The following is a 27,875-nucleotide window of genomic DNA, read 5'->3' on the forward strand; positions in this document are numbered from 1 at the left end:
AAGTATTCAATATAAATGGAAAATGTTGTAATGAAATTAAATAAGACTTTGGTTAGGGGACTGATTTGATGTGGTGGGGAGATAAATGTTTGATTCGCAATGAAATGAATGCATTATTTATGTACTTCATGTTCTGTCTCTTTTTTATTTCTGTGATTTCCAAATGTATTTTGTGAACTTGTTAAATGTAATTATTATGTAAATCCACATAACTGATGAATCTAAAGAGAAGAAAAAAATAACTTTAATAGGTGTTGCTATCACTTTTCTTTCCTTTTCTACAAAAATAATTCTTAACAGAGTCGTTGTATAAAATGAATAATAATAAATTGTGTCATAATGATAAAAGTATGTGTCTGTATTATTATTACTAGTAGCAGCAGCAGTAATAGTTAGTAGGTAATGGATGAGTGTTGGTAGTAACCGTAGTAACAGTAGGAGCAGTACCTGTGGTGTCAGCGGTGTGTGTTAGCAGGAGCGCCGTGTGAACTGGCCTGCAATGTGTGTGTGTGTGTGTGTGTGTGTGTGTGCACTGCAGTGTCAGCAACAGTGGCTGCTCATGCTGATGAAGTGCAGAGGCTCTGGGGCTCAGGAGGCCATCCATCATCTCCATCAAGCTTAAGTGAGGCTCTCTGGACTGGGACGCCACCAGACGACGACCCGGGCCACCGGTCTGAGCTGGGCTAAATAAACACCAGCCCCTTCATCATCATCATCACCATAATCATCATCATCATCTACCTCCTCCGGAGACCCAACGTGGTGATATTGTTGGAGACCCAACAATATCAGCAGCAGCAGAGAGAAAGTTGGTGGTGCTGGATGGCGATGTTCTTTTTTTTTTTTTTCCAATATCACATAACATCATGTATTAATACCTTGGTTTTGAACATTCATCTCACCACATCAGGAGCTCTGACAGCTGTTCAAATGATGAGGTTGTCTGATCTTCATCCTGGGAATGTAGCATTGGCATCAAAATTTCTCACACCCATGCAAACACACAATAGATCTTTGGATTTCAACTACAGGCAACTTCAATGCCTTATCTAAGGCAAACACATTATTTGGAAGAAAAATTAAAAATTAAAAAATTATATATATATATATATATATATATATATATATGTAAAACTAATTTTGCATTGACAAAAAAATGTGTCAATGCATTCTTCTTAAGGTCCAATAGATGAACTGATAAGGTCTTGAAAAGACGTCCCAGCATGACCTATAACTAATACTCCTTTGTCTGGTCTGGGGGAATCAGCATTAAATCTGGTCATAAAACATAACTTCAACACCTTCTCTTTAACAGTTTCGATTACTGTCACAGAAGTCAGCTCAGATCTGATCAGTGAAAAAGATTTCCCATAAATTCTTCAGTGCAAATCAAAATTACACTTTCTACGTCTAATTTTCATTCATTTGCTCCATTAATAAATTGCTGAGACATTGCTCTGAGAGAAGCCCACAATGCTACACTTGGTTGTAGTGTACTCGCAGTGTAAACATACTATAGCTTCACTTTTTTCAGTCAGCAGTAATTTGACTTACTTTTCTGATGCTAAACTGAGAGAAAGTTTATGCATGTAATCTTTTGTAAATTGCTTAATTGAAGCATTCATATCATGAGACTTTTTTTTACTTCATGTAACTCTAAAGACCTTTGGATGTTTGGACGGTTTGACAAAACACACTATAAGCTCATATGATTACCTGAAGAAAATGATTGAATGAAAACAACCATAGCTACTTGCATAACTGCTTCTCAGATTACTAAAAAGTCCAAATAAAAAATGAACCAAAAATCACATGAAGAACAAAATAAAAATTAATTCAAATATTTCTTTGACTGTTAGTATTATTCCTGATACAGCTAGTACATATTACATTGTAAACTCCTACCAGCACCACTGATAATAATAAAACTGCTGTTATGATTTAAAGGACGTAGGTTTTGTTTCTGGGGACACAGTTATTGGGAGTAATGGGGGTGTTCTCCTAGGATTAGGAGGAATCTTTGTGCACCAATTTGTGCCTTTTCTGCATCAGTTTATGGTGGAAATGTCTTTAATTTTGGCAGAATTAAAGTCCTTTCAGGTTTCAAAACTTTCATGTTTTTATTTGGAGATGTTCCCCACCTTCCAAAATCTACACCTATCCCATTTTCTCTTTGAGGAAGCCCGATTTGTTTTTATTGTAAATGTGTAGTCAAATATACACAGGATTAAAAGGAAGTGTCACTTTTACCTTTGTCACAGAGTGTGTGTGTGTGTGTGTGTGTGTGTGTGTGTGTGTGTGTGTGTGGATAGGTCATGTATCTCTGCCCTCTGCTCTCTTTTCATCTGCAGTACATAAAACACCACCACCCAGAAATGGGTCATTCACACACACACACACACACACACACACACACACACACACACACACACAATCTCACATGGGTCAAGTGTCAAAGGTCATATTGTGTCTGAAGAGGATTTACTCTTATGGCTGTTTGATCTCAAACATGCCCACACTTACACACACACACACACAGAATTACAAGAAGCAGTGTGGCCTGTATCACATCTGCTGTTGAATGACCTGAACCAGACTAATATGCGCCTTTCATTCTGTTAGGAAAAAAAAAGGGATCTGATTGGGCCTGATGATGTCGCTACTTTAGACACATTACAATATACTTTCTATTAGTATGTGAAAAATCGTTATGATTATGCTACAGCTCTTATGATAAAACAGTGATGTGACTGGTTACCATCACAGTCCTCTACCCCATCCAATAGCGGTAGAAACCCAAAACTTAATGCAGTGGTGTTTCAGTATTTTGCATTAGAACCCTACCATCATCAATAAATGACCTCAGAGTTTATACTGACAATAGTGAATAAAGCTGCTCGCCTAGCGCCTTTGAACATCTGCTAATGCTTCTCATTTAAGCTGTAGAGAGTGGAGAATCTTCACGTTAGTAATCACTTTCCATTTTTCAAGCTTTACTGTGAGATAACTCACGTCACTGGAGAGAAATGAAACACACTCTGAATCACCTTCATCTAGTGAAGAAGAACCAGATAATGACTGAAATGAATGGTATATAGGCCTCATGCAGGAAGTGATACATGAGCACATTTTGTCTTGTTTTTGTTTGTATCCATAAATTTTCTTATTTTGTTACTACCAGTTAATTTCTGGAATTTATCAGTGTTCTTTTTTTTGCTTTTTCTGTTAGGGAAGAGAAACTTTTATGAGCAGTTGAAAGAAAAAACACCGTCTTGTTTTTACAGTGAGTCCACAAACACGAGGGACCAACGCAAGGAAACAAAGTTCTTTTAATGTAAGGAACATAAAAGACACATGAATACCATAAAATCAAATATGTTTTAAAGTTAAAGTTCATTAAATGTGTGGGCTATTGGTCCATTGATCCCAATTAGGACTTTAAAAAACCCTTTGATGATGTTGCATGTGTTCAGCTCGTCACAATGGAGTGTTGGCGTGTTTTTTTGCTTCCATTTCAAACATCCATCCATCCATTTTCTGACCACTTATCCTCTTGAGGGTCGCAGGGAGGCTGGAGCCTATCCCAGCTGACACTGGGCGAGAGGCAGGGTACACCCTGGACAGGTCACCAGACTATCACAGTGCTGACACATAGAGACAGACAATCATTCACACTCACATTCACACCTACGGACAATTTAGAGTCACCAATTAACCTGCATGTCTTTGGACTGTGGGAGGAAGCTGGAGTACCCGGAGAAAACCCATGCTGACACGGGGAGAACATGCAAACTCTGCACAGAAGGGCTCCCACACCCGGGATCGAGCCAGGAACCCTCTTGCTGTGAGGTGACAGCGCTAAACACCACACCACTGTGCTGCCCCCCATTTCAAACCATTTTCTTTAATTTCAGTTACTATGCATCCCTCTGTTGACACGGCATTTACAGCATCACAAATGTTTTGCCATTGCTGGAATTTTACTTTCCTGCAACGCCAATGCAGATGCTCTGGAAAAATCAAGTTTAAGTTCCTTGAACAGTACGTTGATTTCATCACCTTTTTTTGGTGGCATCCCTCCAACTGTTGAGCATGTGCTCATTATTTGCACACAGCACAACACCGCCTTTATTCAGTGTTTAGGGGGTGCTAATATGCTAACAACAAACAATCAGCCACGTGCCTCTAATTTATGATCAAGTGGGATTCATCATTCAGCATACCTGGGTAAGATCAGATTTGGATGGTTAGAGTGTTTGGTGCATCTGGAGTTGACTTGTCTTACTTTTCTCTTAACAGAAAATAAAAAGAAAATACAAGAGAAATTAAGGAGAGTGTTGCTGCACGAGGCCCAGTGTAGCACATAAAATGAGTGGTGCGTGATAGCCGTCTGAGAACTGATTCTCTACTTCTACCATTTATTATCTCACGCTGTCCATCTTCAGGTGGTTGAAACATGTCAGTAAAATCAAGCCCAGATTTAATGAGTCAGATATATGGAACATTTTCTCAGTACATGTTGTCAGTCATAAAATCCTCTAGTAACCACAAAGGAGCAAAAAACCACACACAGCAGGAAGTGGATTTTCTTCATAATTTAAATAAAACAAATGAAGATATAGCTCTAAATCAGTGTGCATCATTAGCAATAATGAATACATGTCATGTTTTGAGTTCACTCATGGTCAGATTTACAATCTAATGAAGAGGCTCAAAATCAGAAAGTATATACATGTTGGTATTATAATGGCTAACTAGGTTATGATATAAACCCTTAATTTAAAAAAAGGTTTTAATACAAAACTGCTTCTCTGTGTCATCCCATCTGTTTCCATGGTTACAATCAGCGAGCATTGTGACGCCTCATTGTTAGCTGCGGCTACATGCGAGCTGCTGGGACTTGACGCTACTAGCACAGAGTGACTATAAGGCTGCATTCAGGTCTGATGAGCATCATTGTTTCATTTATTTATTTTCAAAAAGCAACAGCTGAAAATATTTCACGTTTGACAGTTTTAAGTGTCAATATGACCCGATTAAAGTATTTTCTACACTCTCCAGATTGGCTTTTACATACTGTAATGTCAGGCGCCACATCTTCTCTATGGTAGTGTTGCCCTCAGCCCAGGTACCAGAGGAAAGTGTTGGCGTTATATGTTTCTGCAAACCATTTTTATTTCATATATATCATGTTTCAAAAGTGACGTAGTATATGAGCTGATTGAAGGAGATGGTGGATGGGGTGTCACCTTACTGACAGCATACCACTGCTTGAGACCAACAAACAACAAAAGTGGTTGTGTTTTAGCGAGTCATCACTATTTCCAGCGGCTTTTTAGGCACCAAATGTGAGTGTCTCTTAGCAAACTGTGGCTGTGCTTCCAGCAGCGATGGTGACATGAACAGTAGTTGTTTTTTTACCAGGACATCGCTGCATTTCCTGCCAGGACTGTGCCACTAAAAGCAGGTAATCTGAGTCAAAACATGGTCTTTTCCTCACCAAAACTAAGTGGTTTTCGTTTCCAAACCTCACCACATGTTGACTGCAGCGCTGTTAAATTGTGAAGGTTCAATGTATGCTGCACAATAACGTGCAAATGTATCTGTGGTTTGCAGAATTGTACAACGCCAACATTTCTTCTGGGTTGGTTTCATTGGGTTAGTTGCCCTCCAGATGTAACAGGCTTCCGCTATTCAAAAATTCATTAAAAACAACTCACACATATCCCTGCACTGACAAACGTAATCCATCATTTAAATTTACACTATATTTTACCTATTACTTTACCACACTGCTAATTATAGTGTTTAATATGAATAGTTTCTCTTTCTTCCATGACTGTGCGCTGCTAGTTACCATGAATGGAAGGCTAAATAATAAGGGATGGTGTCATGTTGTGAGATGCATAATAATCTTCTCCATTCATTCCTGGAAGAATGACACCACCTCTGACGGGATTACAGCTGCAGCGGTTGTGGTGTTTCACAGTCATTATAAAACTACATGTCTAATTTAAATTGATGGATTATGCCATTATGTCATGGCAGCAATAGCTTTGTTGTTGTGGGCCGTTTTTCAGACAATGGAAATCTATGACTTTGGGGCCTAAAGCTAAAACTGTGGGAAATGGGGGATACATACATGGGCACTGTGCAAAAATAGGAAATTATAGCAGGATTAATTTCAAAACACAAAAACTTCATAAACCTCATACAGTTAAGTGCACTGTTGTCCACAGACTTCGGCCAGTGGTTTTGCTCCAGAGCCAAGAATTGCAGATGACTTGATGGAACTCCTTAATTATTTTTTTACTTAACATTATCTTTCTCCACACTTGACTTGAGCCTTTTCCTTGATAATGATGCCAGGTTTAAAGCCAGGTTCATCACTATTTACCGCCCTCATTAAGCAGCATAACACCAAAACTGCTGTAATCTGTCTGCTACACAACAAGCGTGTCACCTCCAAGCTCACCTCACTGTGACTATACATTTCCCTAATGTCATGGGAAAAAAAAATACATTCAATTTCTCTCATAATCAGAACAAAGCTTGCACAAAATATTAGTAAGTTGGCTCTCATAAAACTGAAAATTCTAAGTGTGACTTCGCTTTTACCTGGGTGACCATCAGATTTAAGATAAAACAATTCATCTGAATGTATGCTGTTTTAGGATTTCTTGTGTATTAAATAATTTCACATTTGTGGCATTCGTCAGATTCCTTGTACCAGTAATTTTCTCTTAGCTACAAATTAGTTTCACAAGTGGTCCACACCCGTCACACGAGCCACATACAGATAGTCTGTAGGGGAAAAACACTTGTTTGATTTAAGAATTACACTGCCTTTATCTGAAATCTGAGTGTAAATATGAGACTGAAATAAAACAGAAAACTAAACCAAATTTAATTGTGCTAAATTGATTATCTAAACATCATCTCATTGACATCATAGCTTACCAATTTCTGAGAGGTACTTTAGATTTTATCATTTGTTGTAGCTTAGCTCTGCTGTTTGAAATTCTTTTTGCTCTTTGTTAAAGGCACAGTTCACCCAAAAATAAAAAATGCACATTTTTTTCTTTTGTATTGGTTTGAGTTGCAGTGTTGGAGGTACCGGCCGTACAGATGTCTGCCTTTTCTTGAATATAAAGGAACTTACTCCTCAGCCGAGCTGTAGCCTTAGCTAGCTCAGTAGTGCTAGGTGAGCTAGCAGTAGATGCACGCTTCCTTCTACTATTGGTGTCTGTAGTTCAAGAGAAAGAAAATAGCTCCTACATGAAACTGCTCACAACAAGGTCTGTGGATTATCTTGAGTAACCGGGTCATGATTTCTGGAAAGAGACATTGCTGTTGAGTTTTTCAAATGTATTTTCTTGGCGCTTTGAGCACCACAAGCCGAGTGCCATCTAGTTCTGTCACATTAAAGAGAGGGCAGATGACTCTACAGCTGATATCTCCAATACTCAGCAACTAACACGAAAACAATCTAGATTAATAAATAGCACTATAAGTAAGAGGAAAAATATGTATTTTTGATTTTGGGGTGAACTGTACCTTTAACATTTCTGCCCACATGGGAAGTGGAACAGGTTGTAATTTAAAGGGGTGCTAATTATGCTAATTATCAGATACAACAAGGGTACTCCTCTTCATCAATAAGTGACATTAATCACAATAAAATTAGTCATTTACATCAAATTTGTGCAATTTGGTGCTTCTGACTTAGAACACATACAAGCAAACCTCAATGGAAAAAAGTAAAAGAGATTTAGGATAGGAATACGCAAATGTTCTTGCATGAGACCCAATGTGTTGTTCATTTTACTCGTGTTATAGAAAAGAAAAAAACCCACCAGAAAACCAGATCTAGTTGAATCTTGACACTTGGGACATTCAGGTTGTTACCACTGGACGAGGTATCAAGGTCAACTGATTTGCAGAATAGCTCCAATGCAGCTTTGTCATGAGTCACACTGGTAAATACTACTAGTGATATTAGTGAGTGGTCTTGTGTTAGCTTCACTGTGTCACTTATAAGTACGGGCCAGTGTACGTCCTACTGGTGAACGTTAAGCAGCTGTCCAATAGGAAATAAGCAGGACTGTCCCGGCGTCTGTGACAGGCTGAGGGGCAGTGATCTGCCTCCTCCCTCCACCAATCAGTAGTCACCATCAGTCAGTGCAGTTATCAGAGCTCGTCTTCATGGTTCCATTTTAAAACCTCCTTCTTCGCAGTGACTTGGTTTTAAAGACATTTCTGATGTTTCGCGCCTTTGATTAGAATCATTACTAATATTTGGTAGCACAGTCTGTCTCACAGTGCATTGGTGAATTTTGTTTTTCTAACCTTTCTAGTAAGATTTATTGGTTGTCATGAAAATTGTTAAAATCCATTTCCACAATGTCCCATACTTTCCAGACATATAGAGGAACCCGACCACCAATTCCCAATTTTCAGTGCAGTATGAGGGTATCGACTGGACAGCCGGCAGGCAGAGCTATGCAGCCACGTGGCCAATCAGGTATATGTTGTCATAGAGGTGGCCTACAAAGTCATCCGACACATTATGTGCTGCTCGGCGAGTGTTCCTGATAAACTCCCTCTTGGACATTTTGTTTTTGACGTGGGGGCTGGTCAGGTCGATGGACAGCAGGATGAGACTGTAGCACAGCACATAGACAGCATCTGCAGAGAGACGAAAGCAGGCTGTGATCAAACAGGACTGTTGCTGTTTCTCACGAGCTGAGTGTGGTATGAAATACAACAGGAAATTAGCACTAAAACTGAAAAGTCAAAGAGCTTATTTACACCTGGTATTAATATGCGTCTTGAATGATCAGATCAAACGTGAACAGCTCTGTTTGTCTGGCATTAAAATGCATCTCCACATGTGTCTCCAGTGACCACTTGTAATCAGATCTCCCTTCCCTGCTCTATATGCAAATAAACACGTACAACATTTCCATTTGCAAGAAGATAATGCGTTCCTGTTTATCCTGTTTATTATGTGACACCACCACAAAGATGAGGGGAGAAATACATGGATATTATTATTAGAGATTTTAATAGTAAGGTTAATCTTCTCAGGCATTGCATCCCTCTCACCCCTGTTGTACACACTGGTCAGGTGTGCTCTTTTACACAGGTGTAAGGGGGGCGTGGTCTGGGGAACAAAGGAGAGGAGATTTTGATTGGGTTTGAAGAGAGAGACAGATGACTGAGGTTGGAGCTGAGCAGCTTGCCACGGAGAAAAAACACATTTGACTCTTTTGTTATGGTGGTTCCTCGACCAAATGAAGGCAGCAGAGACACTACACATATGGAGGACCAAAAAAAACTGAGCAAGCCATCAAGCCTAGGCCAGAATATTTATTTTCTCGATTCAACAGCAGGTGAGTTTTATTCCCTTTTGGACTTTTTTTCTTGGACACTTTCTTTTGTTGGATCATGCTGTCTTATGTAAGAGGACTGTTTCTGAGTTGGGCAAAATGGACAATTTTCTGTGGTAAACATTACTCCAGCTGTTTTTTTCTTGTACTCTACTTTGGAGAGAGGAGTTGTTTTTTAATAAAGTGTGTTCAAGCTTACATTTAAAGTTTCCTTTTATCTTTTGGTGGAGTCACTCGGGAATTAAAAGCAACCCACGTTATTTGCAGTGCCTCTTTTAACTACATCATTAGTCTCATAGCTCTTAAATTATAATAGTAACAATGCTTAAAATTTAAGCTGATTTTTATACCACATACCCTGCTCCTCCCTGATGCTAGGAGATTACAGCTGGGGGAGTTTGAGCTCTGCACTGTGAACAGTTGCTGAGAGTCCGCCTGCACTCACACACGGCTAGCATCACATGTCTAACGTTATCTAACACTTATTAATGAGTCAGACCATTTTTATGTCAGTGTGAGTTTGTTGGGACTATTAAATACCTGCTGCTGTGTTAGCTTCTGCTAACTGAGCAGACATTGAATGAACCGTTTGCCAGAGCGGCTCTGGGGACGGTCCAACAGCACTGTATCGAACCTGTGTAGTGGCAGACAGTCTGAGTCAGATAAGCAAGGCCCTTTAATGTGGTCCAGGACACATTAGCATTCACACTGCTGAAGAAATGCCCTCTGAATGTGGTCTGAGACATTGAGAACGCATTGGGTGCATTCACACACATACACCCAGGACTTGCTTTAATTTGACCTCAGCGTCACTCTATAGAACAATCCATGGAACCTCAAATTCAACCCTTTAAACCCAAATATTACTGCAAGAGGAGCCACTCTAAAGGGATAGAAAAGGGGCAGTCAAAGAAACAAGTACTGTAGATTTATTATTTCCATTATATCTAAATGATGAATAAGATACATTAATGTATACTGTGCTACTAATAAACTCTAAACTGTTCTCCACTGCCGTGCCCAATCCTTTCCAGAGTGGATGCAGGGGCAGAACTGCAGTGAAATGAAAGGGCTGGTTTCAGAAAGGCAGCCATCCATCCACCCATCTCTAGCCTTGAGCTCAAAACCATTACACTAATCCTGCTAATCATATGAGAAGGACCAGAGAGTTAACAGTAACAGAGTCGGGGATTGGTTTCTGTATGGTCTGCTGGCATTAACAAAGCCCTCAGTTGGTAAATGTACGCTCCATTGACAGTACTGAAGCCAGGGATTACTTGAAAATAAAACCTTGAGGGTTTCCCCCTCATTTTGCGGTCGGGCCGATGGGTCAGAAGTGTAGTAACTTCAAAATCACTTTTTCTGTCACTAGAGTTTTTGGACTTCTGGCTGCAGGGTTTAATATGGTGATGTCTGGTTAGGCTCAGGATAGAGTGGATACTAATGGCAAGAGAGGACTTTTCTGAATGTTTCGATGACCCCCTGACCTCTCTTGTGGTATCACCATCAAGTCAAAATCTCAACCCAGACACCCGAAATATTAAAATCTTGCCTTGAAACTTAATTAAAGTATTTACATTCTCCAGAGGATAAAGCCTCTTTCATGTGGGACAATCCATGACCTTTCCTCTAGCGCCACCTTCAGGCCCAGTTGTCACTGTACACAACTGTGAGCACAAATTGTGTAATTTAAGTACAAATGGATCATTTTAGAGTACTACATATGTACTGTCGCTGCATATATGTTGGCTGATAAGTAACAAGAAACTGCGTGACAGAAAAGCCAAAAGATAACAATTGTTTTTTTGTTGTTGTTTATTTAATATCAAATGTCCCACTTAGCAAATATCTTGATCACAGTTTTCAAATGATGAATTTTCACCAATACTCATTAAAATTATTTGCCTTATTTTTCATTCATAATTATACGCTTCCTTTTTCTAAGTAATAAAATGTTGTCCAAAATACCATTATCTATTTTTTAACTCTCAGATATCAGCAATGTCACCATGTGACCCCTTGACCTTTTAAAATGTCCACTATTACACAACATCCTTCAGAATCTGGTGGAAAAATTACAATCAAACTTAGACCTAGATCACAATCCAATTTGTCTATTACACATTTCCTCTCATGCGCTCTTTGGCCACCTAAACAAGACTTGCTATAAAATCAATCATTTGCCATATTTGCACCAAAATTTCTATATCATATTGACCATGAGATCATAGAAATTTGTCAAGCAGTAGAGATGTTCCTGTACTGTTAAATGGGGTCCCTTTAATATTTGTGGTTGCATTAGGTCATCGTGGGCAAGGTTTGCAAAGTGCAGCACATCAAAGAATCATCAAAGACCTTCTTTCTTAACCTGCTCAACACAGCTAAAACTCATCTGTCCATGACTGACGCAGACATCCCAACACACACCTTTCTTAAAACCTGACTTGACTGTAATGTTTTATAAGGCCTGTTACATCTCATACTAAAAGTCTTCAAATGGTTCAGAACGCTGCAGCTGGAATCTTAACGAAACTAGAAAGTTTGACCATATTACACAGACCTTAGCTTCCCTTCACTGGGCACGTCCCTTTATACCCATCTGATTTTCTTTGAACCTTTCATCTGTCTCTGTCTCCAGAGTTTAAACAACAGTCAATGCCAATAAGCCTAAAACCACAACTACAAAGACTACTAGTTAACATACTGCATGTGTTCACTACTGATGTGTGTGTCTGAGTACTAACCAGGACTGAGGCCCAGCTCTCGGACAAGGCTAGGGTTACAGGTACAAAACCTGTGGCTGAACTTGGTGATGAGAGTTTCCAGATACTCTCCTCTCTCCTCTGGTGCGTGAATGTGCCTAAAGAAGTCCCGCAGAGCGTTGGGGAGGAACTGGTTACTGAAGTTATGGAGGGTCACCAACTCGTCCAGGACATCCCGCCTGCACCCACACAGACATACACAAACACAGAATAAGTGAATAAGCTTTTGTATTTGTATGCCGGTAATGACAGTTGCTGAAATACGAGATTCATGCTCTTTTCAAAGGTAAAGCGCACCAATAAATATATTTTTAGTATCATAATAGACACATTAAATAAACACCACTCCACAGTGGACTTATAATATAAAAAAATAAATCTGATTATTTCAGGGGTGGTTTTAGACTTTCTTAAGGCAATGCAGAAGTATCACACAAAAAAAGCTGTCACTAGGACTGGGCAATGTGGCCTATAAATAATAGTGCAATACACAATAATATATAAAATAATTTGAAATCTCTTCTAAATGCCTGTAGACTATTAAACTACTGTTAAAATTAATTCAAATAAAGCACTGTTACAGTTAAGTTACAGTATTGTTATGAAAAAGTTAAATTAAGTACTGTTATAATAAAGTTAGATAAAGTATATTGTTATAATAGTTAGTTAAATAAAATAATAAATAAATAAAATAAAATAATGTTTTAAGAAATTTAATAAAGTAAGTACTGGTATTATAAGGTTAAACAAAGTATTGTGATAATAAAATTAAATTAAGTATTGTTGTTATAATAAAGTCAAATAAAGTATTGTTATAATTAAGATAAAGTACTGTTATAATAAGGTTAAATAAAGTACTGCTACAAAAAAAAGTTAAAGTGTTGTTATAATAAAGTTAAATCAAGTACTGTTATGATAAAATTAAATAATGAAGTACTGCTAAAAACGTTAAAGTGCTGTTACAATAAAGTTAAAGTATTGTTATAATGAAATAAATCAAAGTGGAACCACTGGTGCTCTTATTATGAAGAATCCTGCTTGTTTCAGGCTGTCAATGATTTTGTCAACAGATAGCTGTTAGCAGAAAGTTAAATCGTTAAAGCGCTTTTTAAATGTGAGGATTTGTTGACTGTGAGCAGAAAACAAGTTGCAGAGCAGAAAACAAGTTGCAGAGGTGCTCCATGGTCACAAAATGCGACTTAATGGTCGCAGCCTGGAGACCTGTAGATACAAAAATGCACATCTCACCCTACACATTATTCCCCAAGACAGATTGGTCTGGATCAGCGGGGGACTATGTGTAGGCTTAGAAAAAAATGACGTGACAATTTCTACTTGATTTGCGATCTAGTCAGTCGACACAGTCCCACCCCTAGTTCTTACAGACGTATCCATTGTTTTATTGTTACAAACTGTTGTGGAAGTCTTGTGTTGAGTTTTCTGGGTATTGTGTGTGTTTCTGTGTTAACCTCTCATCCAGGTAAATCCTCAGCATCTTCCAGTTGAGCCGTCTAGTGTAGAAGATGAATTTTGCCAGCTCTGTCGGATGATCCACTAGTATACCTTTAGACATAAAGTAACTGATACCCTGCATACACACACACACACACACACACACACGCAAAGAGAAAGAAGGAGAATCACAGTGTGAGTGTGGGTTTAACAGAGTCTTAATCCATCCAGACACACACTTTGATGTTGAAGTGATTGATTGGTTAAACATCAGAAGCTCAGAATAATGACATCATCAAACACATAATTCTGTCATGAAATCATTGTTCCCGAAACCAACATGTGCACTGCACACACTCAACACACACACATACACATACGCACACACACAGTGCAGAAGCTGTGAGGTAGAATGCGTCTATAGGACTAGGGATTCTAGAAGTTTGGGCTTGTGTTACCTCCTGTGCGTTTGCGTTGAATGTCAGGCTGCCCTCATCTAGCTGTAGGTAGAGTCTTCTATATGAGAAACCAGCAGGTAGTCTTCTGTTGTAGATGGAGCAGTGTCCCCATGTGGATTTACACAGCCTGGTGGATTGACATACATGGGTTACAGAATATAAACAGCTAAAAAAAGGCTTTACAGAATACATGTGCTGAAAAAAAGGCTTGTCTGGCAAGTTGACAGAAAAAAACATGTGCTCAGAACATGCCAAAAACATGTAATCTATTTTTATTATCTTGAACTTTCTGTCTCTTCCCGTGTTTCGAGGAAGTAACATTGACAAGTACGGCAAAATGCAGTGCACTGGATGGTGTACTCATAACTGATAATTTAGACAAAGCATACGTCTATCTGTCATCAATTATTTTGTTTATCAGTACAGCAGATCAGCTGTTGTCACTGCTCAGAAAACTTTCTGGTCACCAGGAAACATTATGAACCTCAATCAAATCATCAATCCTCACAAAAAATGTAACAGAAACTAGGGTTGATCCTCCTTACCCCTGCCAGAGATATTCGTCATTGCCCAGGTCCTGCCACACACAGCCGGCCAGGCACAGATCAGTAGCATTCAGGTACGACAGTATGGTGATGCCTAATTCAGGGGGCAACATCTCCAGATCTATAAATCCATGCTGTTCCTTACCTACAGTCACCAAGAAAAAGGAGGAGAAAGGCAGAAAACAAATATTTAGGATAATTCTAATCTCCGTGTGACACAGGATTTAATGCGTACAAGACTACTGTAGTAGAGTGTGGTAGTTTTGAAGCCTCTTGTTGTATTCTTTCCCACTTCCTCCCTGAGTTGGTAGCCACTTTCCATTGCATAAAACATCATAATCATGGACAGTCATTGCTGGTAAATGACAGTAAAGTTCCATCCACACAACCCAGAGATTATTTCAATCAATCAATCAATTTTATTTATAAAGCCCAATATCACAAATCATAATTTGCCTCACAGGGCTTTACAGCATACAACATCCCTTTGTCCTTAGGACCCTCACAGCGGATAAGGAAAAACTCCCCCCCAAAAAAACCCTTTAACGGGGAAAAAAACATTTAGAGACATAAACTGTATAGAAGAAGTGGATGTAGCCTCCGGCTCTGAAAAGTGAAGCCAATGTGGTAGTGCCTTAAACCTGCATTCTTCCTAATGGCCAGCAGGGGGTGACTCCACTTGTTGCAAAAAGACAAGTCTATTAGAAAATGACTCTACTTCTCACTTGATTTATTACCTCAGTAGACATTTTTCTCATGAGTTTATGGTCTCAGTTGTTAGTTTCAAGTCTTCTTTAATACAGCATGATGTTCATTTTGTAAATGATGATCCCATTTAGAGTAAAATAAACAAACAAGCAGGGTATGCTTTAGGGTGTGGCTGCCTTGTGAATGACAGGTTGCTACCACACCAACCTGTCAATCAGGATCGAGGCGCAACAATCAAAGCCTCCCCAGCTTCACCCTCTCATCCAAATATGGTCACCTCTGGCTCCAAAAAAAACCAAGATGGCGACGGCCAAAATGCCAAACACAGGCTTGAAACTGTTAGTCCACAAACCAATTGGTGATTCCATGTTGGCTGCATCCACTTTTTTTTAATATAGTCTATGTTTAGAGAGCACAGCTTTTCAAAAATAAAAGTTTCTTCTCCTGTGAGTTTGCTGTTTCATTTTGTTTGTAGCTTAGCATGTGTTTTGTGTGTTCTTACCACCCATGCGTGTTCTCAGCAGATGGTAGATGTCTGGGCCGTAACACTGCTGAGGCACTCTTCTCTGGTGACCTCCATCTTTCCCTAGGAGAAAACAAAACAAAATAAAAAAATATTAGATATTGGAATCATTTTTCTACTTTTTCACTCATTCACTGTCATTACTTGCTTACTGCTAATTGGCACAACAGGAAAGTGGAAGACTATCCCAGCATGCATTGTGGCTTCAGACTGACCAGGCACACTGTGAGTTATAGTCATCATTCAAATACATAAAGAATTAAATGAATACATATTTTACAAAGACTTTTTTAAATTGTATTTTTACTTTTACTTCTAATGACATTTACAAGAATCCATCGCAGCTGAAGGAAAACAACCAGTCAGAACCAAGGAGTTTCTAACACAGCTGTCAATCACATCAATCACAGCTCATGAACTGTAGTCAAACTATCAAACTAGGCAGCACTGATCAAATATGAATCAAGATTCTGCTACTGCATTGCCTTTTTCTCCCCTAAAATATTTTCAAAAACATATTTAAGTGTACTGTTTAGCTGTGAAATGAGAAAGTTTGTGACCAGGCCTCCAGGTTGAACACAGTCAAGCCAAAACTCAGCACCGCCCATCAGCTGAAGCTGTACCTTAATATCACTCGCCAGAATTTGTAATGATTTTCTCCAAAAGTTAATCATTTTAACCATCTGCCTCACAGTCCACCAGAGCAGCGATGCATTAGCAGCAAAGCACACTACATACTTCATTTTACGTCATACTTTGTGTGAATAGTATGAACAGTATGTCAGTATGCCATTTTGAACAGAGCCAAACTGGTTTGGGCAGAAACACGGGAGCAAGATGAACAGCCAGCCTGGGTCAGATGTATAGTAGACAAAAGGAGAAAGGGATGGAATACTGGGAGCAGAAAACTAATACGAGTAACTAAAACGACTGATAGAAACCAAACAAGTGAAGTGGATGTAAGAAATATCTACTGATAAAAACTAGTTGTGAGTGTTGTTGTTACACTATGTGATTTGGAATGTTGCATGTTGTTCTTGGGTCATTATGTTACTTTCTTTGTACATAAGTAATTCTGTGGGTGAAAAGTTTGGGCTGGATTTATCTCATGGTCTGTCAAAAAACATTAAGTTTTTAACATGGTTTTTATTGTCTTAGATCTTTCATAAACGTACACAATGACCTCTGACTCAGACTTATCTGTCCTAAGTCTTCTGCAAAGTTGTGTCTGTGGAGACACTCAAAGAAGATACTGACAAAGCCATAGTCTTCATTTTTATTTGCATATCCACAACCCAACCTCAAACATAAACAAGACCGTTTAAAATGAAGCTGTTGGGTTTAACAATAACTATCATACAGGTGGACTGATTTTAGTTGGCACTTGCTGTGCTGATACTGAGTTAAAAGTTTATTACAGACTGGAACCCAGAATTTAAATCAACCGGATAAGTCACAACATGTTCATATTTTCTCTGAAGCATTAACGTCAACCATTTGTGACAGCAGCAGTCACATACACACTACAAAATCCTCATCCAAAAATAATATTCATGTAAAAAAAAATATTAGGACTACCTTGCTCTCGTCTTCCTCCTCCTCCTCCTCCGCCTCCTCCTCCTCCTTGGTCAGCTAGTCGGTCTGCAAGCTCTTCCTGAAGCTGCTGCTGTTGTCTAGGAGGCAGCCTCCACAGTGCTTGACCCATCTGCATGGCAGCATAAGAAGTGCATAAGAAAACATTTTGGTTTCGTATATCTGACTAAACTTGTTGTGTCTGTCGGATGGAAAACAAGCGATATAATGACAAATTATATAATTCAGCCTGGATACACTGAGGTTCACTTGTTGCTGTGATCTTCCATAACTGGCAAGTGAATTAAACAAGTTACCACACGTTTAGACCAATTCTGACAAACAACTCTAGGCTCTCATGATTGAGAAGGAAACATATTAAACCTCCTGTAATTATAATTCCTTCTCTTTGATTTGTCATATTGTGAAACACAGCTTGTGGTTAATGTTAAAGCTTACGTGCTGCTGAGAAGCCATATAAAATGGGTCAGGCATAACCTGACCAATCCATTTAAGTCTCAAGTATTACACTGAACATTCCTAACATTATATGTGTGACAGTTTCAGTCATGCCTACGACAGTGTCTTTGTCAATAGATTACAGCTGCCAGTCATTACAGTCAGATTATATTCAGGACACTTTATGACAGCTACAGTGGTTTTACAATTCCCTGAATCATATGATGAAAATAAAAAAATACAGATGGACTACAGTGATGTAATGTGGGAGGGCATGCTAGTATCATGTGCTTGCAGAACCCTGGGTTTAGATGCTTGTGGTCATCATGTGTTAAATGTGTTTAGCGCTGCAACGATAATCGACTAGTTGGAAACTATTACATCAATCGCCACCTATTTTGAAAAGTGATTTTTTTCAGGGAAAAAAAAAGTTAAATTCTCTGATTCCAGCTTCTTAAATGTGAATATTTTCTGGTCTATTTATTCCTCTATGGCAGTAAACTGAATATCTTTGGGTTGTGGACAAAATAAGTCATTTAAAGACGTCATCATAGACTTTGGCAAACATTTTTCACCATTTTCTGACATTTTATAGCCCTAATAACTAATTGATTAATGGAGAAAATGGTGTTACTAATTGTATATATGCAGGATTTAAAACCTTATTTATATATGTATATAATGAAATAAACAAATGAAAATAAATGAATATATGAAGAAAGAAATAGCCTGTTTACAGCTATATGGCAAACAGTGCTCAAGTGATAAAATTAAATGACTACATAGCTACCAATACGACATGCCTCTTCTGACACACTAATATCAACATCTGTTTAAAGCACTGTCATGACTGTGCTGATGGACTTCAAAATTAGCTTAATATTTTTTGTCGACTCATAAGTGTACAATAATCAAAGCAGTGATGCACTGCTGGTGTTTTTGTCCTCATTAAACTGCCCACTCTTCCTTTTCCCTCTCAGCCTGTCCAATATCAGCTGTGTTGCATAAACAAATCTATTACACTGTTGTAAACATCAACGTTGGAAGTTCCAGCAAGCAAGGTAGTGTGCACTTTAGTCCCGCCTCCTCTGCTTTATCATTGGCCACACACAACACAGCAGTTCCAGATTGGAACGTCATTGGCCGAACTGGCTATCACTCACAATCTGTTGTTACAAATCCCCGAGTTAGCTTACAGAGCTAGTTTAAGTTGACGAAGATAGTGTCGAGCCGAATCGATTGATCTTGCTGCCTCATTAAAGGTTATTGATCGTATTTCTCCTACGAGCACAGTGCAGTATTACCTAATGAGAGCGATACAGCGGCTCAATGTTAACCCTGAACTACCCACCTGAGTTTAGTGATTCCTCTGACAACCCGACCTGCACACAAGTACAGCTGGAAATGTAGTTTCCTCGCTTTCAAACGAATCCAGTTGTCATTTCATTTCGTCGAGAACAGATTAATAACAGAGCAGCTGCTCCTTCGGTTCAGGAGGAACCTTTCATACATCATCTGTTTCCACACTCCTCCTCCTGTCACCTCTGCCCCGCCCCCTGTTCTCTCCCCACTCATCGAACAATCAAAAACGCTGAAAGAAAAAATGAAATTTTACATCAAAGAGTCAAACAAACTCATTTTATATGTAAATACGCGCTGCCTTTGAAAAATTGATAAATCATTCTCAACGGAAAAAAGCAGAAAATGATGTGCGTACTTCCTACGTCATGACGTCAGATGGTTACGTTACGTAAAGCAACAGCCAATCGTGGTTCGTTTTGTTGTTCACCCGGTAGAAACAAAACCAACTTTGCTAGGTTACCAACACTCAAAATACCAGCTAGCGTTTGCCAAAAAGAAATCAAATTGGAATTATTGTACTCTTATTAACACATAAAAACACTATTTTGAAAGTTTATGTAAAGTAGCTCGGGTTTTGGTGTCTCATTTCGCGTCTACCCTGTCTGTGTTGCCATAACGCAGGTTTGTAACGTTAAGTTAGCTGACTGTAACTTTAGTTAGCCCTGTAGGTTGACGCTTTAATGTTGCTCTCTTGCTTTTAGATAAAGATGCTGTTTGCTGGAGATGTCCATGGCTGTCTTCGTAAGCTGGAAAGTCTGCTGCGAGTGTTAAAGTACCCAGGAAATGTCGACTACAATGGGTAACAACACAACTACCTAATGGACGTTTAGCATGAGCAAAAACGATTTCCAGTGCTAGAGGCCGTTGTAACGCCACAAGTTAATGTTTAACCAACCAAACATAACATTACGAGGGAAACGTTAAGTATGTCTAAGCGACCTGTGACATTACAATCATAGGTCAGAAGTAATAGCAGTCAGTGAGTAGGTTTCTGACACAGCAAGCAGCACTGAATGTAATTTTACAAATGGTTTTATTAATTGCCACTGTGTTGTCAGATATGATACAGCTGAATGATACTGATACAGTTTACAATCAGGACAAACTCAAACATTGTTTTATGTGATAAAACATATTGCTTTTTGAGTGGAGGGGACTTAACTGTGACACACAATCTACTGTTTGGTTCATATAGACACCAATATTTTGTGGCTTCTGTCTCAAGTACTACTAATCTGCAAATTTACCCAGCTAAAGACATTGAACATGCCTAACAGGAGTCAAAAACGTGGTGCCTGTTATAATGTTGCCTGTCGACCACAAGACATTTGTTGTTCGAGTGTAACGTAACGAACATTTACTGCACATAGGTCCAGGCTTGCCTTCATTTACCTTCGCTCCAAAAAGAATTGCAGTTTGTCTTTTTGTCTTGCCGTCTCATCATAGTTTCATTGTGTGTTCCTTCGCCAGCATCTAAACCTTGTTATTGCTTGCAGGAAAATTTTGCATTCTTGTTTAGGAACATCACAGACATTCAAAACAAATACACAATGCACATGACAATATGAGATTTGAGAGCTGGCAGGTATTGTTTATGTTTGATAAAGTGCATATCAGATCTAATGCATTATCATATACAAATGCACCAAGCCATAAAGAGTACAACAACACATCCACTATGTACAACTGTATTACACATATGAACCATTTGAATGAGTTGAAAATTTAAATTGAATTAGCATAAGCAAACACAGTGTGCTCAGATAAATATATATTTGATTACAGAGTCTCTGTCATTACATATGCCTGTCAGTAACATACATGACAACGGTGGTTTAGCAGTGGAACCTGATAATCAATACGCTTGGTTGGTTTTGGGTCATCTAGTTCAGATTTACACAGATGAATACAAATATTAATTGAGAACTAAAATTTCACATATTAACTGTCGTATATATAAATGTAATACCAACAAGTTTGTATTCACCTTATTAAACAAAATATGTCTGTTGCAACTATTGTCCAATGCAGTTCTAAATAAAAGTCAGGCTCATGAAAAATCAAGTCATGATTTTGTAGCCGCAAAATGTGACTGTGACTCCACCTGTATGTATAAACTTCATTTTAGCACTCCAATGAGCTATGACAGCTAGTTTTAAGAATGTGCAGTGTGGACATTGTATAACAGTTTCTCTCATACCTCATTTGCAGTTTTTCTTACATAGTTCTTTGTTCCTCCACCAGCCTTTCCAAAGGGGATCCCTCCGCTTTTCTACCAATTGTGAGCTTCACCCTCACCTCCTTCTCCCCACCCTTTGCTGAACAACTACTAGAGGCTGGACTGGAGCTGACTGGCAAAACTGACCTCCGATTCATTGACACTCTTTATAAGGTAACATGTACACACATTCTGAGCATTGTGTTTTCACAGAAGTTTCTCAATTCAGATTCGTCTCCTCACTAATGTAACTACCAACCAACTAGTGAACAGTGGATTTTTACTTTACACTCACAAGTATTCTACTAGCCTTTAGTGGTCTTTTCAACCGTGAGTGTATGTGTGTGTTTTGTGTGTGTAGGTACTGCGAGACATCTTCGACTACAAGCCTATACTGACCAAGCAGCAGTTCCTCCAGTGGGGTTTCTCTCAAAGGAAAATCTCTGTCATCTGTGACATCATTAACCTGGTCCTGCAGAAACATAACCAACTGAAGAAGGTACAGAACTTTAATGGTTTAATTTTAATTTACATACATGTCTTTTATAATAGTGATCTAAGATTTTGGATCAGGAAGATGATTAAATCACTGATACGTTTGGTGACCCTACACTAATGTAAACTGTTAACTGGGGCATCAATAGAGCAGTTCCTCAAAATTTGGTGACAGGTGTGGTCCTGCGAAGTTGGTTTGACTTGCGCTAACGAAGGTTTCCACTCACAAGTCCTATTGCTACCGTGGCAGGTGGCCTGCATGCTTCAGTCACTTCATAAGGGGCAGCCACACACAGCCAGAAAGATTAGCAGTAATTAAATCCACTAGACTTGAAACTCATCATGTGACTGCTGCTATCTGTGCCGTGACAGTAATAAAGTTTGGAGAAAATAAAAAACAGGAGACAGGCATCATTCAACAAACAACACTTCTGCAACATCTCCAATAGAGTTGTGTGTTTGTGTGTGTTGCAGCCGAGAGTCAGATGTCCTGTCTCGCACAGGGATGGCAGAGGAGAAGCTCTTTCAACGCTGACTGATGCAGACACTGTAAGTATAGTGTAAAGTGCAAAACCACCACTCAAAGTACACAGTAGAATAAAGTAGGGCTGCAACCAACAATTATTTTTATTATGGGCTAATCTGCTGATTATATTCACGATTAATCAATTTATTGTTTATTCTACAAAATGTCAAATGATTGTGAAAAACACCTAAAGGGATGTCTTCAAATTGCTCCCTCTGTCGAACCAACAGTCCAAAACCCAAAGATGGTTAATTTGCTATCATAAATGGCAAAGAAAACCAGCAGATTCTCACATTTAAGAAGCTGGAACCAGCATTTGTTTGACATTTTTGCTTGACAACCGACTAAAACGGTTAATCAATGATCAAAATAGTCTTTTGTTTGATCCACCAACCAATTAATCGATGAACCGTTGCAGCACTGCCATATACTATTGCAAACCACTCGATTTAGACACTGGATATCCAAATTCTACTGGAAAACAGACACAAAGGATTTAAGCGGCCACTCTGTAAAAACTGAAGACACAAGGAGGACTTGAAGCTCCACATTGTTACCACTCTTCTCTGGCAAATCAGCGTTGTTATTGGTCAGATGAATCCGCCCAAGTCAATCACATAACACATGGTTAGATATAGAACAGTTTGTAAAGACACTCAGGTTCCATATCTATCATTTCACAGCCTGTTTATCAAACAGCATCCTTGTTTCAAAATGTTAACAGCTGCAGCTCTTGACAACCTGTTGAATTACAGAAAATCATATAAAAACACATTTGTCCTATTTGGAACAGTTTCGAAGTAACAAGAAACCACTTTCCACACATGAACCCAAAAAGCAAACACACATCTTAAACACATCTTTCATAATGTTATCATTGTTTCATTCTCCCACTTGGCCCAGAAGTTTGGCTTTGGGAGCAAATATTTTTTGGAATATCTGCAACTTCACTCATCTGTTCAGTCAAAATTTAACATTATTACCACCAAACTGGATCTTCCTCCCTCTGCCTCAGATTTAATTAACATCCCTCTCATGAAAAAACTCTATCCATACCATCAATAAAATGACAAACAATGCCAGTATAAAATTCTCCAGTGTTTGTTTCACAGGGCAAGAAATGGTTAAAAGGGGATTCATCAGAAATCTGTTCACATTGCACCCAGTGCAACGCCAGTTGGCACTACACACTCATTAACAGTAGATTACATCTCATGGCTCTAACTGTTGCCAAGAAAACTGTCCTCATGAACTGGAAATCGTGGAACACCACATTTATTGCATTAGCCTGACCCTGCTGACCTGTTCTGGAGCTCATTGACAGTGCCCGCTTCACTGCCTGTGTCCAGGACGGCAGTGCCAGCAGCACTCTCCCTGACTTAATTACCAGCCATGACAGCAGTGCTTGTATTGTTTTCACCTTGTGAGTCTGTGTGTTTGTGTGTGTCATGGCAAATGTGTGCCTGGAGACACCTATTGTAGCGGGAACTACCACAGAAGCCATTTTGAGTACTTTGCCAGGTGTTAATACATCTCTCTGTGTGTTGACAGATTCTCTCAACAGGATAGCATCACAACCATGCAGGATGCATTCACAAAACTTTATAACGGTGTAGTTGAGATCACATTGAAGGCTGAGTTGGAAGATGGGTGTAGTCTGAGCAAGGGTGCCAGTAGTAGGGGCTAGGAGGTAGGAAAGGAGTCATTGGCCCTCCAGTTTACGCCCCTGGCCTGCATTTCTTTAAAGTTGCAGATCGCTGTACTGGAGCTGGAGTGATCCCATAACAACATGGTCTTTAGTTACAGTTGTTGGTAGTTGTAACGGTAGTGGAAGTAGTAGTGGTGGTGATAGTTGTAGTAGTAGCATTGGTAGTGGTAAAGGTAAAGGTAAAGCTTAATTTCCCCTCCCCTTTCACTTATCCACATTTATAGCGTCAATCCAGTCTGACAGTGTGAAACACAGACACGCACACACCAACACCAACATCACTTTGGTCTCTTGTTCCCTGACTAAATATTTAATAATTGTTCTGCATTTGCTCTTTTTGTTTTCATCATGATGTTCTGTTAGTAATTTTTTTTCTTGCAATCATAATAAAGATCTAGATAATACAGAAAGTGGTGTAAACCTGTGGCTCTTAACAAATTTTTAGCATGTGACCTCTAAAATGTGGCGAAGCCTGCAACCCCCATTACAGAACTGCACATGAACAGTGGTGAACAATATGACAGAAATGTTTTATGCCATTGGTTTTATACGTTTCAGGTGTCCAAGAGGCCATTTGTTGTGAACCACATGGAAAATCCCTCCACTTTTCCCACAATCTCCTCCCAAGCTGAAGCATGCTCCTCCAATAATGTAACCCGTGCCTCTGATAATGAAGTCCACTCCAGTTCTGCTGAAAATGGGATCAGAGAGCTGGCAGGACAGGAGGAGGACAAGGAGAACATTCTTAATGTAAGCTTTTACAAAACCTGTGTGAAGACTAGGTGAAATTTTGTGATAGACATTAATTAATAGATTCAATGTAGTAAAAGCTTTGACCTGTTTACCAATAAATGGAGACAGTATGATTTAAATAAACCTGGTTGTGGCCTTTTTCCCTCTCTGATACAATGGTTAAAGGATGTCAATGGGAATTATGAATATGGAGTTAAAATGCCTTTGTTTAAAACAATTCTAACAAAGTGACCTTTAGACAACAAATGGATTCTGTTGTACTGAAACTTTGAAAGGCCTTAAGCTCTGATGATCACCTAATCCGCCCCACATATTTCCAGAGGAGTCTGAACACATGCCAATATACGTATATGTAATATAACTGTCTTCCTGTCTTTCAGTCATCAGAGGTGGAGGGAAGGCTCTCAGCACTGGAAGCTCAACAAGAGATTCTTCTGTCTGGGCTCGAGAGGCTCAGTATCCTTGAGAGACGCCTGGACGAACTTGACAAATGGAGAAACACAGACAAGGTTGACAAGACATTCTTTACTCTATTTATTTAATATCCGATCCCATTTGTTTAATATTTTTCCTTATTGGACAGATGGCAAAGAAAATGTAATAAAACATTACAATTGCAGCCAACTTTTTTTTATTAATCATATTCTATTCCAGCATGAAGAACAAGTCATCACTGTATCCAAGAAGAGCTGGGAAAATCTGATGAGCAGGGTCCTGTTACTGGAAACTAAACTAGATCTGAGCAATGTACAGGTAATGCATTAAGGCATCCTCACAGAACAATGGAGTGGCTGTAACAAATTACTGATCATAACAAGGTCCCCTTAAACTGTTAAATGTTAAAATGTGATTCGCTTGAAATTAGCACTGAGCCAGTTTTGAGATTAATCCTTGACTAAACAAAGTTTTAAATTGACCATTTCCTTTGCATTTCCCTTTGCTTTCACACCTCTCTCTCTCTTAGTTAAGTGTGCCGCCGCCATGTCCGTCATCTGCCTCTTCGTGTTCTTCAGTTTCCACGTCTGATGCTTCAAAGGTGAGGCAAAGCAAAGGACTCCCCTTCCTATCACTGTGGATAATCAAATCTAATCTATTCCAGCTGTTCAATGATTTTGTGAATGACATCACCGTATTTGTTGTATTATTTGTTTCATATTCTGTTATGCTGTGTTGTAAACATTTTGGGGAATTGTTTTCCCAGACCATGCATTTAAATAAGACAGTCACAGTGTTTATAAGAGGTGGGCAAATAACAGAGCACCTTTCAGTTCCCTCCAGTTCCAGAAATCACTCAGAAAAAGAATCTTAAGGCATTTCATTAGTTCATAGTTACCTGAGAAGAAGGTGTTTTTGTTACATTAGATTGAGCTGATATATATATCTATATACAGAGTGAGTCCTCTCCCACAGAGTCCGCAATGTTGTTTGTAGAGAAGTCCAGAACAGACAAATCAAACACGTGCACTAGATGGGGCCATCTGAGTTTTCACATCGGCCAGCGAAAGGGTGAAGTTTCCATTCTGCATCCTCACCACTAGATGCCACTAAATCCCACACACTGGATGGTCGGGCTTTAGCTTTAGTTGACAAGTTGATGCTCCACTAACATCATATTTTCTTGGCAGCAGAACATTGACTGATTAGCAATTATGATTTCTGTATTTCTTTTATGAATCAGCTTCTGTTTTTGTATGTGTGACAGGAGAAAACAGAATACATTCTAACAACATTAGTTAGAGGCATTAGCAAACTCATTTCCAATTCTGCAGAGTGTATCTTTAAAAATGTCTCACATGTCCTGACTGCACTATTTTATAGTGTTGCGCTGTAGGACATACAGAATAATTTCACTGAACGATGCAAACAGTACATAATAACCTAGCTAGCCATCTGCATGCATGTCTGCTTTCAGGTTATTCCATGTTGCTGCAGTTAATCTTTCTTCGGTACACATTGCCTAATATCTGTTTGGGATCAAGAAACATATCTATTTGTCTGTCCTGTTTTTGTTTTGTTTTTCTGTTTTTTTTGTCCAGGAGGATCTTAAGGAGAGGCTAGAGAGGATCACAAACATGTAAGTTTTTAATTATAGTTGCTCAACATTACAGTTCACACTTAACCACATCAAGGCTGTGAGATAGGTCTGCTGATTTTTAGTCACTGATCTTATCGCTCCATCCAGCCTGGCTCGATAAAAGCAGCAGTGAGCTTTAATCTTATGAATGTGTCTTGATCTTGTAGAGGAGGTGTTGGTGTACCTGCCATATTTTTGTGTTGCACTTGCCAGATAGCACACAATCTGAATAACATTCATTGTCTGTGTCTGAAATCTGTAGGCTGAAGAGCACCTCCAGTCTGCTGAAGAACACTGAATCCTCCACAAAACTGCAGATAAATTATGACAAATGATAATCATCTAAGTTTGTGTTGAATGTAATAATACACCACGATTTTAGTGCACGTTTCTATCATCTTAGCATTGTTAATGTTCCTTATTAAACTAAATTATCACTATGATGTGCCTCTCAGCTTGTAACTCTTCTAACAAGCTATCTGTACTTAAGATGAGCCAGGAAACTTCTGTAGTTGCTTTAACTCAGGTCTCAAAGGAAGTGACTGTGAGGAAGAAATATTGTCAACATGAAAATGAATGTCTGGTGATAAAGGCTGATGAGAGCAAAGCAGATGATTTCCGCTGTGTTAACCCTCATCAAATAAATGCTGCATTGTTAAAACTGCAGGTGCTTGTGTTAATTGTTTTTCATTTACTACAGTTTTTGGTAGTGTATGTGTGTGTGCATGTGTGGAGCAACAAATAAAGTTCACTTCACTGAGTCCATGCAAATAAATGCTTGACAGTGAACATGCTGAGTTTGCATCACCACTCAAAGAAGGGACAGAATGTTGGTGTCTCCCATTTGGCAACCTGCAGGGCAGAACAA

General features: G+C 39.0%; 2 protein-coding genes across 2 annotated transcripts; one reads left to right on the forward strand and one right to left on the reverse strand.

The window, feature by feature from the left end:
• Positions 1-3,272: 3,272 nt before the first annotated feature.
• Positions 3,273-19,403, reverse strand: fbxo8 (F-box protein 8). The gene is made up of 8 exons (XM_033624661.2): positions 19,223-19,403; positions 17,419-17,545; positions 15,820-15,903; positions 14,610-14,754; positions 14,065-14,191; positions 13,624-13,742; positions 12,137-12,333; positions 3,273-8,688 (listed from the first exon to the last, which is right to left on the reverse strand). Exons 2-8 carry the CDS (start codon positions 17,543-17,545, stop codon positions 8,501-8,503), a joined length of 987 nt encoding a protein of 328 aa, XP_033480552.1. The 5' UTR covers positions 19,223-19,403; the 3' UTR covers positions 3,273-8,500.
• A 241-nt stretch (positions 19,404-19,644) lies between these two features.
• Positions 19,645-27,671, forward strand: cep44 (centrosomal protein 44). Its single transcript, XM_033624949.2, has 11 exons — positions 19,645-19,854; positions 19,935-20,032; positions 21,478-21,625; positions 21,813-21,950; positions 22,421-22,495; positions 24,739-24,930; positions 25,314-25,442; positions 25,588-25,686; positions 25,898-25,969; positions 26,970-27,007; positions 27,270-27,671. Exons 2-11 carry the CDS (start codon positions 19,941-19,943, stop codon positions 27,340-27,342), a joined length of 1,056 nt encoding a protein of 351 aa, XP_033480840.1. The 5' UTR covers positions 19,645-19,854; positions 19,935-19,940; the 3' UTR covers positions 27,343-27,671.
• Positions 27,672-27,875: the final 204 nt, after the last annotated feature.

This window comes from Epinephelus lanceolatus, chromosome 3 (assembly GCF_041903045.1).
Source record: "Epinephelus lanceolatus isolate andai-2023 chromosome 3, ASM4190304v1, whole genome shotgun sequence".
In the NCBI taxonomy this organism is placed as follows: Eukaryota; Metazoa; Chordata; class Actinopteri; order Perciformes; family Serranidae; genus Epinephelus; species Epinephelus lanceolatus.